This window comes from Oncorhynchus tshawytscha, linkage group LG11, assembly GCF_018296145.1.
Source record: "Oncorhynchus tshawytscha isolate Ot180627B linkage group LG11, Otsh_v2.0, whole genome shotgun sequence".
Classification (NCBI taxonomy): Eukaryota; Metazoa; Chordata; class Actinopteri; order Salmoniformes; family Salmonidae; genus Oncorhynchus; species Oncorhynchus tshawytscha.
This window is the reverse complement of record NC_056439.1, coordinates 31,728,387-31,744,869: the sequence shown is the minus strand read 5'-3', so window position 1 is coordinate 31,744,869 and position 16,483 is coordinate 31,728,387. Positions and strand designations below refer to the sequence as shown.

At 41.7% G+C, this 16,483-nt stretch overlaps 1 protein-coding gene and 1 long non-coding RNA gene across 5 annotated transcripts in view; one reads left to right on the top strand and one right to left on the bottom strand.

The window, feature by feature from the left end:
• The window catches only part of LOC112261746 (60 kDa lysophospholipase-like), a 52,215-nt gene extending 37,365 nt beyond the window's left edge, over positions 1 to 14,850 (top strand). For 3 of the 4 annotated variants that reach the window (XM_042330020.1, XM_042330018.1, XM_042330017.1), the window contains 6 exons: positions 3,121 to 3,284; positions 9,374 to 9,460; positions 9,894 to 9,993; positions 13,036 to 13,101; positions 13,692 to 13,715; positions 14,140 to 14,850. In XM_042330020.1, coding sequence (XP_042185954.1) covers positions 3,121 to 3,284; positions 9,374 to 9,460; positions 9,894 to 9,993; positions 13,036 to 13,101; positions 13,692 to 13,715; positions 14,140 to 14,184 — 486 coding nt within the window. In that variant the 3' untranslated portion in view covers positions 14,185 to 14,850. Of the gene's footprint in view, positions 1 to 3,120; positions 3,285 to 9,373; positions 9,461 to 9,893; positions 9,994 to 11,772; positions 11,836 to 13,035; positions 13,102 to 13,691; positions 13,716 to 14,139 lie in introns of those variants that run through there. The other variant, XM_042330019.1, reaches the window with a different exon arrangement.
• Positions 14,851 to 15,398: 548 nt separating this feature from the next.
• Positions 15,399 to 15,928, bottom strand: LOC121847728. Its single transcript, XR_006084558.1, has 2 exons — positions 15,719 to 15,928; positions 15,399 to 15,439 (listed from the first exon to the last, which is right to left on the bottom strand). It is a non-coding gene; the product is annotated as an uncharacterized LOC121847728 (long non-coding RNA).
• Positions 15,929 to 16,483: the final 555 nt, after the last annotated feature.

Here is a 16,483-nt window from a genome sequence, read left to right as displayed (position 1 = left end):
CCAGCTGGCTGGTGTGTTTACGTACATATTCAATCAATCCTTATCCCAGTCTGCTGTCCCCACATGCTTCAAGAGGGCCACCATTGTTCCTGTTCCCAAGAAAGCTAAGGTAACTGAGCTAAATGACTACCGCCCCGTAGCACTCACTTCCGTCATCATGAAGTGCTTTGAGAGACTTGAGAGAGTAGTCAAGGACCATATCACGTCCAGCCTACCTGACACCCTAGACCCACTAGAATGCTGTTCATCGACTACAGCTCAGCATTTAACACCATAGTACCCTCCAAACTCGAGGCCCTGGGTCTCGACCCCGCCCTGTGCAACTGGGTACTGGACTTCCTGACGGGCCTGGGGGCATGGGGAATAAGGCGTAGCAGCGCCTCTTCAACCTCAGGAGGCTGAAGAAATTTGGCTTGTCACCAAAAGCACTCACAAACTTTTACAGATGCACAATCGAGAGCACCCTGTCGGGCTGTATCACCGCCTGGTACGGCACCTGCTCCACCCACAACCGTAAGGCTCTCCAGAGGGTAGTGAGGTCTGCAAAAACGCATCACCGGGGGCAAACTACCTGCCCTCCAGGACACCTACACCACCTGATGTCACAGAAAGGCCATAAAGATCATCAAGGACAACAACCACCGAGCCATTGCCTGTTCACCCCGCTATCATCCAGAAGGCGAGATCAGTACAGGTGCATCAAAGCTGGGACCGAGAGACTGAAAAACAGCTTCTATCTCAAGGCCATCAGACTGTTAAACAGCCACCACTAACATTGAGTGGCTGCTGCCAACATACTGACTCAACTCCAGCCACTTTAATAATGGAAAATGTATGTAAAAAATGTATCACTAGCCACTTTAAACAATGACACTTCATATAATGTTTACAGATCCTACATTACTCATCTCATATGTATATACTGTACTCAATACCATCTACTGCATCTTGCCTATGCTGTTCTGTACCATCACTCATTCATATTTTTACGTACATATTCTTCATCCCTTTACACTTGTGTGTATAAGGTAGTTGTTGTGGAATTGTTAAGTTAGATTACTCGTTGGTTATTACTGCATTGTCAGAACTAGAAGCACAAGCATTTCGCTACACTCGCATTAACATCTGCTAACCATGTGTATGTGACAAATAAATTTAGATTTGATTTGTTCCTAACCGTGACTCCTCATGGAGTGCTTGGACACAGCCCTTAGCCGTAGTACATTGGCCATATACAGTGGGGCAAAAAAGTATTTAGTCAGCCACCAATTGTGCAAGTTCTCCCACTTAAAAAGATGAGAGGCCTGTAATTTTCATCATAGGTACACTTCATCTATGACAGACAAAATGAAAAAAAAAATCCAGAAAATCACATTGTAGGATTTTTAATGAATTTATTTGCAAATTATGGTGGAAAATAAGTATTTGGTCAATAACAAAAGTTTATCTCAATACTTTGTTTTATACACTTTGTTGGCAATGACAGAGGTCAAACGTTTTCTGTAAGTCTTCACAAGGTTTTCACACACGGTTGCTGGTATTTTGGCCCATTCCTCCATGCAGATCTCCTCTAGAGCAGTGATGTTTTGGGGCTGTTGCTGGGCAACACGGACTTTCAACTCCCTCCAAAGATTTTCTATGGGGTTGAGATCTGGAGACTGGCTAGGCCACTCCAGGACCTTGAAATGCTTCTTACGAAGCCACTCCTTCGTTGCCCGGGCGGTGTGTTTGGGATCATTGTCATGCTGAAAGACCCAGCCACGTTTCATCTTCAATGCCTTTGCTGATGGAAGGAGGTTTTCACTCAAAATCTCACGATACATGGCCCCATTCATTCTTTCCTTTACACGGATCACTGATCCTGGTCCCTTCCCTTTGCAGAAAAACAGCCCCAAAGCATGATGTTTCCACCCCCATGCTTCACAGTAGGTATGGTGTTCTTTGGATGCAACTCAGCATTCTTTGTCTTCCAAACACGACAAGTTGAGTTTTTACCAAAAAGTTATATTTTGGTTTCATCTGACCACATGGCATTCTCCCAATCTTCTTCTGGATCATCCAAATGATCTCTAGCAAACTTCAGACGGGCCCAGACATGTACTGGCTTAAGCAGGGGGACACGTCTGGCACTGCAGGATTTGAGTCCCTGGCGGTGTAGTGTGTTACTGATGGTAGGCTTTGTTACTTTGGTCCCAGCTCTCTGCAGGTCATTCACTAGGTCCCCCGGTGTGGTTCTGGGATTTTTGCTCACCGTTCTTGTGATCATTTTGACCCCACGGGGTGAGATCTTGCGTGGAGCCCCAGATCAAGGGAGATTATCAGTGGTCTTGTATGTCTTCCATTTCCTAATAATTGCTCCCACAGTTGATTTCTTCAAACCAAGCTGCTTACCTATTCAGATTCAGCTTCCCAGCCTGGTGCAGGTCTACAATTTTGTTTCTGGTGTCCTTTGACAGCTCTTTGGTCTTGGCCATAGTGGAGTTTGGAGTGTGACTGTTTGAGGTTGTGGACAGGTGTCTTTTATACTGATAACAAGTTCAAACAGGTGCCATTAATACAGGTAACGAGCGGAGGACAGAGGAGCCTCTTAAAGAAGAAGTTACAGGACTGTGAGAGCCAGAAATCTTGCTTGTTTTGTAGGTGACCAAATACTTATTTTCCACCATAATTTGCAAATAAATAAATAAAAAATCCTACAATGTGATTTTCTGGATTCTTTTTCTTCTCATTTTGTGTTTCATAGTTGAAGTGTACCTATGATGAAAATTACAGGCCTCTCATCTTTTTAAGTGGGAGAACTTGCACAATTGGTGGCTGACTAAATACTTTTTTGCCCCACTGTATCACAAACCAACCCAGGTGCTTTATTGCTATTATAAACTGGTTATCAACTTAATTAGAGCAGTAAAATTACATGTTTTGTCATACACGTTGTATAAGGGTCTGAACGGTGACAGTAAGGTGTGCAACAGGTCAATGTGTAGCACAACGTTCACTACATGGGTTTGATACCTCAATACATGGTTTTAAAATACACAGTATGACCATGGCACCGTAATATTGATTTATTATTTAACCTTTATTTAACTATACAGTATGAGATGTGTTTCTTGTCATCAGGGCAGTAACTTAAGTCTGGGGGACTATGATGGACGTACCCCTCTGCACATCGCTTCCTGTGAGGGCCACCTCAATGTGGTGCAGTATCTACTGAGCCAGGGCGCCACTGTCTACGCCAAAGATCGCTATGGGGACACACCCCTGCGCAATGCTGTGCGCTTCAGGTAGGGTTGAGCTAACATGTGGGCCAAGATGAGAGCTTTACATTTTGGGGGGGTGGCTGAGGTGCATTGAGGGATAGAGGGATGGGTGTTGGTGGAAATGACGTATGATATGTCCTTAAAAGCTTTGCCTCTACAGTTAATGTTCACCCATCCCTTATGATTCAAGCCCCCCAGTAGCCCATTCTAACTGACGGCTTCTATTTGCCCAGGGAGGAGGGTGTGCATCACACAGTAATGATGTTGTTACCCTTTCTATGAGCTTATAATATAAACTACAACGCGAAAGGTACAGTTTACTTCACTTTTAATCATGTCAGCACATGTAACAGTAGTTTACAGCACTTTTTGTTTCTTCTTCTTCCTCTCTCCAATTCACTTAAACTATATTTCTTTATTTCCCATGGGCTTCACCAGACTACCCCCTAGTGGCTGGAATACAACTGTATTAAGCCCCTTACAACACCCCCCCTGAAAAAAACGATATGTTTTCCCAAAACAGAGGATGTAAGTACTGGTCATGAGAACAACTGAGAACTGGGCTAACAGCCATATAACTATCTAGACATGTCCAGTCTACCTTTATGGGTAAAGACACAACCCTCACTAAACATTATCACACTGTGATTAGTAAAGGTAAACGAGAAAATATATACACATCTGAGCATCTCTAGTTGGTATCCTGATAAGAGCTTGGCAGCCCTAAAGTGTTATAGGTTAGAATGTCTCTGGGCCTCCTCTGCCGGGCTGAATGGCGGGGCAAGGTCATGGGTGACCCCAATGAATCCGTGTCCACTTCATCATGAGATGATTGAGTCTCTGAGCCCTCAGCTGTTTCCATATTTACCCCCGTCCTCTCTGGGCTCTCCCTGAGGACTGGCTGGCACTCCTTCACAGTGAAGTTTCTTTCAGTCTGACCCCGTTCCTCACTATTATCTGATACTAGCTGTGTGCTACTCTGTCTGCTCTCTTCATCCCTACGTGGCCTGTTGATGAAAACTGGATAAGAATCCTCATCTGAGTTATCTAAAATAACTCAAATGTACTCGTAGCCCCCTCTGCTTTTCTTCAAATGCACATAGTCAATTGAAATCATCTGGGAAGGAGCTGTAGCTCGTACATGTTGCATTGGAGGCCTAGTTATTACACTGGGTTTCTTTTGTTTGATACACTTACACACTTTAGTGATAAAGTGTTCAATGTCATGTTGCATGCGTGGCCAATAAAAGTGTTCTCGTGCTAAAAGTTCAACACTTTCTATTCCTAGTTGGGCCATTTCAGTGTGTAAGTACTTGTAAATTAGTGTTCTATACTGACTTGGTACCACATCTTGTGTCCTTTTTGCTGTTTTCCTTTGTAATGATCCATCTGGTGAGACATGGAGCCTGTTCCACTCTTGCAGTAACTGTTTGACTTAGTTGCACTCTTGTTGACATTCTGTTGGTTAAGGCTTAGTTCTTTGACTTTTCTGTTCCAAGATTCTCCATACAGCTGCATCCTTCAATTGAGCCTGCATGAGATCGTGTGGAAACAGTCGGTCTGTAATTGTTCCCCCCCACCATGACAGCTCATCTTGCACTGATGGCCTTAGTGTGACCATGGATATCCAAGTTACACAGTCATTCTGTTGTGTCTGAACATTATTGAGTGTTGCTTTTACCATCTCAAGTGAGTGTATCTCTGTGCATTCTTCTGTGTAATGTTCAGCATGCAAAGGAGAGCGTGACAGAAAGTCTGTGTCAGTGTTTACCTTTCCAGGACGATACTTCAGTGTGAGATTACAGTCAGACAGCTCCGCCACCCAGCGATTACCGGTGGCATTCAGTCTTGCTGTAGTTATTACATATGTCAAGGGGTTATTATCACTGTACACTGTCACAGAGGGAGCATAAAATAGGTCATCTCGGAACCGCTCAGTCACTGCCCATTTAAGGGCAAAGAATTCCAGTTTGCCAGAGTGAAGGTGATAGTTTCTCTCTGTTCGAGTCAGGGTGCGGGAGCCATATACAATGGCTCCCAGTTTTCTACTTTGTCATTGGTATAACACACCTCCCAATCCCTCTTCGGTGGCATCAGCATGCAGGATAAAAAACTCCTTGAAATCTGGGTAAGCAAGCATAGGTGGATTAGTCAACATACTCACCAAGTGTTCTAATGCTCTCTGGTGAGTATACTCCCATATAACTTTCTGGTGGGGCAGAGCCTGTCCCGACTGCATAGCTACCTTGGTCCTTCTCTTCCCGGATGCTGGGGTCTCCGACTTCACTGCTAGTAAGTCATAGAGACATTTAGCATGTTGTGCGAAGTTCTGTACATAACCCCTATAGTACCCTAGAAACCCCAGTAGTTTCCTAAGCTCTCTCACATTTGTTGGTGGCCTGTTTATCAGTTATTGCACTGCTACAATTTCTTTAACATCCATTCTGTAAGCAGAAATGATTTTTCCTAAATAACAGACCTCATTCTTGAATAGGTTACACTTATCTGCCCTGAGTTTAATACCCCATTTATTTTGCTGCCTGAATACCCGACGTGGGGCAAAAAACAACAAGTGGATTAATGCCAGCAAAGCCACTACACAACATTATATTATTTGCACTATAATGGTGACAACCAGTGCCCAACAACTGTTAGGGCCTACATAAAGCTATCCCAACAGCAGAGTCCTAACAGCAGTCCCAACACCTTACCACTACTACACCTGGCTATCAGTGGAGCCTTTTCTGGCAGCCAAACAGATCATTCAGCCTCATTTACTGACTTTAAAAAAACATTGCTGATATGGCGACTTGCTTAAACAAATGTGATTTCTGCTGACAATTGAGATGTACAAACTATGGCATAAGGGGACGACGAGGATAAGAGGCAATCTGTAATTTCGATTAAGACATTAATGAGCGAGCTAGGACGGACAAGGTCAATAACTATTTGTTCAGCACTTTTGAAATGTACAGCGACAGAATTCAGAACATGGGCCGTTCTTACAGTGTTCTCCCTGTACACCAAGTCAGAACCGTAGGGCATGTAAGCAGACAATGAAAGCTCTTACAATATTCAATGATTACATTTCTCACACAGGTTATAGGCTACATGTGCACCACCAAGTCAGAACAGTAGACAAAATGATGAGGTGAAAATAGACCATGTTAGTAGTACATGGGCTACTAAGATTGTTTATTCCCGACTTCCCAGTTGTCTTGAACTCACTGAAGTAAAGTTTTCGCAGTTCTGATTTAAGTTGTTTTGAGTGCGGCACAAATTATGCTTCATTGACAGCCTGGCCAATGTTGAATGTTCATAATTTTAAACTTGGAAAAGAGCCCCTTAATCCCAGATTTGGGACAGCACAGCCACTCCACTGAATAGCAGGCTAGTGATTGCTTTGCAATGCTTGCCATTAGCCACTGATTCCTTCCAAACCACTCCTGGTTGAATTTGCGATTTCCAATTTGTTGTGTAATGTATGGCCAATGAGCTTTATCTATTATTTCTACTCATAAGGATTAAAAAGGATTTGCCAGTAGATTGTCGACTTGATTCATAATGATGACTGCTAGCTAAGATTTTGAAAGTAGGATGTTGACATGATCAGTCCAATCAAAGCTACTGTACATTTAATGTGATTTGATTTCATTTTATCTGTGGCCAATGACCTTGAGCCTTCTTGGATGGGCACTTCTAATGTAACTTTATGGTAGCACCCAAGGGGCTAGAATTTTCTAGGTCTACCCTTAGACTTGTCAGTGATGCAGTGTCCCCATGAGTGACAGAATACTGAGCCAATCATGGCGCAACTCTCCGTATTTTCTACTGGCTTTCCCCACTTTAAACAATGCACCATATAATGTTACAAATTGCACTGAGCTAGGCTGAAACACCAGCATTTTGGAGCGGCTTTACTCAAGAAAACAAAAGTGACTGTTTGTATGCGGCTTAATTAATAAAAACATTTTTATATAAATGAGGTGGACCGATTTAATCGGAATGGCCGATTAATTGGGACTGATTTCAAGTTTTCATAACAATCGGTAATCTGAATTTTTGGACACGATTATGGCTGATTATATTGCACTCCACGAGGAGACTGCGTGGCAGGCTGACTACCTGTTATGCGAGTGCAGCAAGGAGCTAAGGTAAGGTGCTAGCTAGCATTAAACTTATCTTATAAAAAACTATCAATCTTAACATAATCACTAGTGAACTACACATGGTTGATGATATTACTAGTTTATCTAGCTTGTCCTGAGTTGCGTATAATCGATGCTGTGCCTGTTAATTTATTATTGAATCACAGCCTACTTCGCCAAATGGGTGATTTAACAAGCGCATTCGTGAAAAAAGCACTGTCGTTGCACCAATGTGTACCTAACCATAAACATCAATGCCTTTCTTAAAATCAATACACAAGTATATATTTTTAAACCTGCGTATTTCATGAATTTTGCCTGCTAACATGAATTTCTTTTAACTAGGGAAATTGTGTCACTTTTCTTGCGTTATGTGCAAGCAGAGTCCGGGTATATGCAGCAGTTTTGGCCGCCTGGCTCGTTGTGAACTGTGTGAAGACCATTTCTTCCTAACAAAGACCATAATTAATTTGCCAGAATTGTACATAATTATGACATAACATTGGTTGTGCAATGTAACAGCAATATTTAGACTTAGGGATGCCACCCGTTGGATAAAATACGGAACGGTTCCGTATTTCACTGAAAGAATAAACGTTTTGTTTTCAAAATGATAGTTTCCATATTTTTTAATTTTTTTAACCTATATTTAACTATGCAAGTCAGTTAAGAACTAATTCTTATTTTCAATGACGGCCTAGGAACAGTGGATTAACTAACTTCCTGTTCAGGGGCAGAACGACAGATTTGTACCTTGTCAGCTCGGGGGTTTAAACTTGCAACCTTCCGGTTACTAGTCCAACGCTCTAACCACTAGGCTACCCTGCAGCCCCAATTGACCATATTAATGACCTAAGGCTCGTATTTCTGTGTGTTATTATATTATAATTAAGTCTATGATTTGATAGAGCAGTCTGACTGAGCGGTGGTAGGCAGCAGCAGGCTCGTAAGCATTCATTCAAACAGCACTTTCCTGCATTTGCCAGCAGCTCTTCACTGTGCTTCAAGCATTGCACTGTTAATGACTTCAAGCCTATCAACTCCCAAGATTAGGCTGGCAATACTAAAGTACGTATTAGAACATCCAATAGTCAAAGGTATATGAAATACAAATGGTATAGAGAGAAATAGTCCTATAATAACTACAACCTAAAACTTCTTACCTGGGAATATTGAAGACCCATGTTAAAAGGAACCACCAGCTTTCATATGTACTGAGCAAGGAACTTAAACATTAGCTTTTTTACATGGCACATATTGCACTTTTACTTTCTTCTCTGTTTTTGCATTATTTAAACCAAATTGAACATGTTTCATTATTTATTTGAGACTAAGTTCATTTTATTGATGTATAATATTTAGTTAAAATAAGTGTTCATTCAGTGTTGTAATTGTCATTATTACAAATATATATATAAAAATTGGCCTTATTAATCAGTATCGGCTTTTTTTGGGCCTCCAATAATCAGTATCGGCGTTGAAAAATCATAATAGGTCGACACCTCTAATATATATATTTTTTTAAATTGTATTACATTGTTTGCAAATGTATGTGACACATATAGTGCCAAAATAACATGCAAAACAGGCAAGCCCCCCCAACAAAATTATAAAATAAAAATAAGATGTGCTGTTAAAACTCCATGTGTGGGTGGTTAACTGGAACTTGTCCCTGCTTGTTTAGCACCCAGTCACAGTGCCATAACCGGTCACTGTCAGCAGATACTTTGAAAACTAGAAATATGACAAATGCACGTTGCAGTCCTAATAAATCAGACCTCAAACAATGGATCAGTACTGTTCCACCTTATGGTTTCAGTTGACTCTGACTCACACTGTGTGATGTTGATTTTTTTCTACCTTTCATTTTTTCGTTGATTCTTGTACACTGTTTATAGCATCTATATTTGAAAAGTGTCGGTCATATCTATGCATGTGTGTCTGTCCGTCTGTCTGTCCATTCAGACACAAAGAGGTGGTGAAGCTGCTGAGAAAGACTGGAGCTAATTTCTCCAGGGATGAGTTGGAGGATGCCGGCTCAGAGCTGTGCAGGTGAGAAACACACAGCACTTTCTCACACATGCATTGCCCAAAGACTAATCCTGCATAGTTTGTGCAGGTATGACCACTTGTCCTAGTTGTCTTGCCATAAACACTTGGAATGCTCCCTGACCACATAGCTTCATACCTCTGCAGCATCCAAACATCACCACCACCACAGAACCCTGAATTGCTCTGTTTAACTGATATCTCTCTTTTTTTAAAGTGAATATTTTGTCTGTTACTGGAGCAAGGCCTTTGTCTTTGGAAGCAAACAAGCACACTCAGTCCTATTCAGAATCAAGTAGTGTGTTTATTCTAAGATTATACTATAAAACCTGATGTTAATACTGTTATTAGATATCTGATTGCTTGTTTAGTCCCTTCATCATGAAACCTCTTGAATATCAACCCTTCCATTGAATTATCTGGTACTGTGTCGCAGTCTGGCAGCCAGTGCTGACATCAAGGGCCTGGAGATGTGGCACCTGGCCGGGGGAGACCTGGACACGCCAGGCTACGACGGGCAGACGCCGATGGAGGTGGTGAGTGTTTGGGACTAGGAGCCTCTCTCCAACTTACAAACATGGATCGTAAAGGCAACACAGACTAGGTACAGTGGGGCAAAAAAGTATTTAGTCAGCCACCAATTGTGCAAGTTCTCCCACTTAAAAAGATGAGAGAGGCCTGTAATTTTCATCATAGGTACACTTCAACTATGACAGAAAAAATGAAAAAAAAAATCACAAAAAAACATCACATTGTTGGATTTTTCTCAATATTAATTTGTTTTTCTGCAAATTATGGTGGCAACACAGACTTTCAACTCCTCCAAAGATTTTCTATGGGGTTGAGATCTGGAGACTGGCTAGGCCACTCCAGGACCTTGAAATGCTTCTTACGAAGCCACTCCTTCGTTGCCCGGGATGTGTGTTTGGGATCATTGTCATGCTGAAAGACCCAGCCACATTTCATCTTCAATGCCCTTGCTGATGGAAGGAGGTTTTCACTCAAAATCTCACGATACATGGCCCCATTCACTCTTTCCTTTACACGGATCAGTCGTCCTGGTCCCTTTGCAGAAAAACAGCCCCAAAGCATGACGTTTCCACCCCCATGCTTCACAGTAGGTATGGTGTTCTTTGGATGCAACTCGGCATTCTTTGTCCTCGAAACACGACGAGTTGAGTTTTTACCAAAAAGTTCTCCTTTGGTTTCATCTGACCATATGACATTCTCCCAATCTTCTTCTGGATCATCCAAATGCTCTCTAGCAAACTTCAGACGGGCCTGGACATGTACTGGCTTAAGCAGGGGGACACGTCTGGCACTGCAGGATTTGAGTCCCTGGCGGCGTAGTGTGTTACTGATGGTAGGCTTTGTTACTTTGGTCCCAGCTCTCTGCAGGTCATTCACTAGGTCCCCCTGTGTGGTTCTGGGATTTTTGCTCCTCGTTCTTGTGATCATTTTGACCCCATGGGGTGAGATCTTGCGTGGAGCCCCAGATCGAGGGATATTATCAGTGGTCTTGTATATCTTCCATTTCCTAATAATTGCTCCCACAGTTGATTTCTTCAAACCAAGCTGCTTACCTATTGCAGATTCTGTCTTCCCAGCCTGGTGCAGGTCTACAATTTTGTTTCTGGTGTCCTTTGACAGCTCTTTGGTCTTGGCCATAGTGGAGTTTGGAGTGTGACTGTTTGAGGTTGTGGACATGTGTCTTTTATACTGATAACAAGTTCAAACAGGTGCCATTAATACAGGTAACGAGTGTAGGACAGAGGAGCCTCTTAAAGAATAAGTTACAGGTCTGTGAGAGAGAGAAATCTTGCTTGTTTGTAGGTGACCAAATACTTATTTTCCACCATAATTTGCAAATAAATTCATTAAAAATCCTACAATGTGATTTTCTGGATTTTTTTTCTCATTTTGTCTGTCATAGTTGAAGTGTACCTATGATGAAAATTACAGGCCTCTCTCATCTTTTTAAGTGGGAGAACTTGCACAATTGGTGGCTGACTAAATACCGTTTTTGCCCCACTGTATGTAACATGGATAGTATAGGGAACACAGACTAGTTATGTAACATGAAAAGTAAAGGATTGTATACTAACTGACTATTGCCCCATAGCACTCACTTTTGTCATCATGAAGTGCTTTGAGAGGTTAGTTAAGGATCATATCACCTCTACCTTAAACCATAGACCCACTCCAATTTGCTTACCGCCCCAATAGATCCACAGACGATGCAATCGCCATTACCCTGCCCTGTCCCATCTGGACAAGAGGAATATCTATGTAAGAATGCTGTTCATTGACTATAGGTCAGCATTCAACACCGTAGTACCCTCCAAGTGCATCATTAAGCTTGGGGCCCTGGGTCTGAACCCCGCCCTGTGCAACTGGGTCCTGGACTTCCTGATGGGCAGCATCCAGGTGGTGGAGGTAGGAAACAACACCAACATTTCGCTGATCCACAACACAGGGGCCCCACAAGGGCGCTTGCTCAGCCCCCTCCCATACTCCCTGTTTACCCATGACTGGGTGGCAACTCACGCCTCCAACTCAATCATCAAGTTTGCAGACGACACAACAGTAGTAGGCCTGACTACCAACAATGACGAGACAGCCTACAGCGAGGAGTTGAGTGCCCTGGGAGTGTGGTCCCAGGAAAATAACCAAATAACCTCCCACAATGTTGACAAAACAAAGGAGCTGATCATGGACTTCAGGAAACATCAGAGTGGAGCAGGTGGAAATCTTCAAGTTCCTTGGCATACACATCACTGACGATCTGAAATGGTCCACCCACAGGCAGTGTGGTGAAGAATGCACAACAGCGCCTCTTCAAACTCAAGAGGCTAAAGAAATTTGGTTTGGCACCTAAAACCCTCAAACTTTTACAGATGCACAATTGAGAGCATCCTGTTGGACTGTATATCACCACCTGGTACGGCAACTGCACCGCCCGCAACCGCAGGGCTCTCCAGAGGGTGGTGCGGTCTGCCCAACGCATTACCGTTAACTACCTGACCTCCAGGACACCTACAGCACCCGATATCACAGGAAGGCCAAAACGATCATCAAGGACAACAACCACCCGAGCCAGTGCCTGTTCATCCAGAAGTTGAGGTCAGTAAAGCTGCATCAAAGCTGGGCCCGAGAGACTGAAAAACAGCTTCAATCTCAAGGTCATCAGACTGTTAAATAGCCATCACTAGGCAGCTTCCACCCTGTTTACATAACCCTGCACCTTAGAGGCTGCTGCCCTATATACATAGACTTGAAATCACTGGCCACTTTAATAATGGAAAACTAGTCACTAATGATGTTTACATATTTTTGCTTTACTCATCTCATATGTATATACTGTATTCTATTCGACTGTATTTTAGTCTATGCCACTCTGACATTCCATTCTTTTACTTTTAGATGTGTGTATTGTTGTGAATTGTTAGATATTACTGTGCTGTTGGAGCTAAAAACACAAGCATTTCGCTACAACTGCATGTGACCAATAAAATGTGATTTGATGAAGGTAACCCAGACTAGTTTTGTAAGATGGATCATTAGGTTTTCTCTCTTAGGCTAAGGCTGTGGGGAATGAAGTTGTGATTGACTTCATACACCAAGTCAGCCAGTCCCACGCCCAGGTAAGAGATGGACTATGATCTAGCGCTACTGTTCTCCTCTGTGCTCCTCCAACAGCATTCATCTCTACTTCAATTAAGAGAGCTTAGCTCTCTGACCTGAGCTCACTGAAATCAAACGAAGTGAATAATATTTTACTGTACCGGTCTTTGTCAGTTTATATTGTCTGACGAACCTAAACCAGTTCAGCACACTGTATTATCCATTTTTTTTCTATCTTCAACTTGTCACTATTTCCTGTTTATTAAAAACCTCCTAGTCACCACTGTTTTTCCTCATCAGTCAGATGTAAGTAATGAGGTAATCCATCTTCGGTCATTTTACTTTTCAACACGAGAATGAGTCTCATCTCATCCCTGTATATTAATAGATTTGACCAAGTTTAGCCATATATTTACGACAACTAAAACATTACTACCATCCATGATTGTGAATGAATGGTGTGGCATGAAGCATCCTGAGGTAGCCTATAGATTAGATTTGACATATAGACTAGAAAACCATGTAGGCTACAGAATAGGGATGTAGTTTCATTCACGTAGTTTCAACTTTTCTATGTGCTCCAATAACATGTTTTTTTGCTTACTTCCAGCCTCTGTTTAAAGATGATGCTGAGGTAAGTCTAGAATGGCCACAGCTAGCTCTATGGATTCTCCTATGCTTGGTGGTCATACCTGTGTTTCCTCTCATCGTATGGTGATGTGTTGCATCTGAGTATGACTACATGACTATCACTCGTTGTAGCCTGGCCTGAACAGGTGTTTTCAAAATGGCTGCCTGGTTGAGTTCAATTAGACAGTGACACAAACCTTTGCAGTTGTAGTCTGCCTGGCTTTTGTGATTTGTTCCTTTGATGGCCTCTAAGCTGTGTTGTCTGGTATGATGACCGCCTGGTGAGATGTTTACTCTGAGATAATTATGTGGATTAGTAGCAGAGATTGCAAAGAAAGCCTTCATTTGATGTTATCACTGCTGCTCTTTGTATTGAACAGCACTGCTTGAAATTTACCTCTTAACCGTTTTCCCCTTGTGTGTTTCAGAATGAAGAATACATTGAGTTCTCAGCCTGTCCAAAAGAATCCTGAGGACGAAGATAGATCCTCAATTCTTTTACCTCTCCATCCATCCCCATCACTCTCCCTCTCTCTTTCCATTTCACTCTCTTCCACTGGACATTTGCACAAGCTTGCAGATTTTATTTAGATTCATCCAAACCATTTTACAATTGATATGTTTGCGATAATCTCATTTACTGTTGCTTAACTGTAGTTGTAAAATCACTAGTATTACAACATTGGATGTCAAGTAATATGGATGCACTGTGCCTAGAAAGGGCAGCACTATATCTGTTTGCTTTGTATGTACCACAGTATATGATGCATGTGGAGCAATTCACTCGGTTTGCATTAAGAGTATTATCAGTGATCATTGGAAGCACAGGGTAGAATGCTGTACTTTATGCTAGGCACTTGATGGGTAGAATGCTGTACTTTATGCTAGGCACTTGATGGGTAGAATGCTGTACTTTATGCTAGGCACTTGATGGGTAGAATGCGGTGCCTTTAGATGTACTTTATGAAATGCTTAGTATAGAGTGCAATTTATTCTAAACTGAAATCCTTGTGAAATCCTTCTAAACTGAAATCATGGTCTGATGACACAAAAATAGAACCGTTTGCCCATAATGACCATCGTTATGTTTGGAGGAAAAAGGGCGATGCTTGCAAGCCGAAGAACACCATCCCAACCGCGAAGCACGCGGGTGGCAGCATCAGGTTGTGGGGGTGCTTTGCTGCAGGAGGGACTGGTGCGCTTCACAAAATAAATGGCATCATGAGGATGGAAAATTATGTGGATATATTGAAGCAACATCCCAAGACATCAGTCAGGAAGTTAAAGCTTGGTCGCAAATGAGTCTTCCAAATGGACAATGACCCCAAGCATACTTCCAAAGTTGTGGCAAAATGGATTAAGGACAACAAAGTCAAGGTATTGGAGTGGCTATCCTAACTGAACTAAAACAGGGAATTTTTACATGATTAAATGTCAGGAATTGTAAAAAAAAAACAGAGTTTAAATATTTGGCTACGGTGTATGTAAACTTCTGACTTCAACTATATATACATACATATATATATATGTATGTATGTATGTATGTATGTATGTATGTGTGTGTGTGTGTGTATGTATATATATATATATATATATATTATTTATTTATTTATTTTTTTATATATATATATATTATTTATTTATTTATTTTTTTTTTTTTTTGGGGCTTTCCCTGTTTTCCGTGTTATTTTGGCATTAATGTGTCACATATCAATTTGCATTTGGTACCTTGGGTTGAGTGTTAGTTTAAATATTTGGCTACGGTGTATGTAAACTTCCGACTTCAACTATATATACATACATATATATATATATATATATATATATGTATGTATGTATGTGTGTGTGTGTGTGTGTGTATGTATGTATGTATGTATGTATATATATATATATATATATATATATATATATATATTTATTTATTTATTTATTTTGGGGGGGGGGGCTTTCCCTGTTTTCCGTGTTATTTTGGCATTAATGTGTCACATATCAATTTGCATTTGGTACCTTGGGTTGAGTGTTAGCACCAACACACAGTTTCTCGACCGTGTAAATTGGGGCCATGTCTTTGCAGATGTAAGTTGACATGGCAGCTCTTATCTCCTTCCATCTTCGTGATTCTTTGCCATATAGTGTGCCGCGGGCAAAAGCCTCTTGCAACGTCTGAGTCAAGGGTTTGTTTTGAGCACTCGACTGTGCTTTTTTGTGTCTCCGTAGACTCTCTCCGTACTGTTTCACATGATTCTTGCGTAGGTGGTAAAAGTTTAGTGGTGTTTGGACCTGTTGGAGGCACCGGCCTGCTGCATATTTAGCAGAGGATGGTTTTCTGGTCCATGTCAGACTTTTCATACCCAAACCACGTCCATGCGACCAAAGTAGCCCCTCTTTTAGGTATGAGCTCTGTGTCTCCGTGCTCTGTGTCACGTTCACTCTCCTCCGTGTTTGTTTGTGTTGCAAATTTTCTTCTACACAAGTGCAAAGATTCGTCCAATTGACATAAAATATTGCCATCAAGAGTGTGATAGAGCATAATGAAACAATAGAAAAATTTCTATCGTCACATGATATATATCGTCATATCGCCCAGCCCCACAAGTGATAGGCTAATATTGTCACCCATCAGACTATTCTTGATTTAATCTGGTCTTTACATATACTAAATAATATGTGTGACATTTGTTTTGATTTAGAATAGACCATTATCATACACTTATATATCGAAACAGGGGCAGTTGAAAAAATACTTTGTCTTTGCATTGGCTATACTCTTGT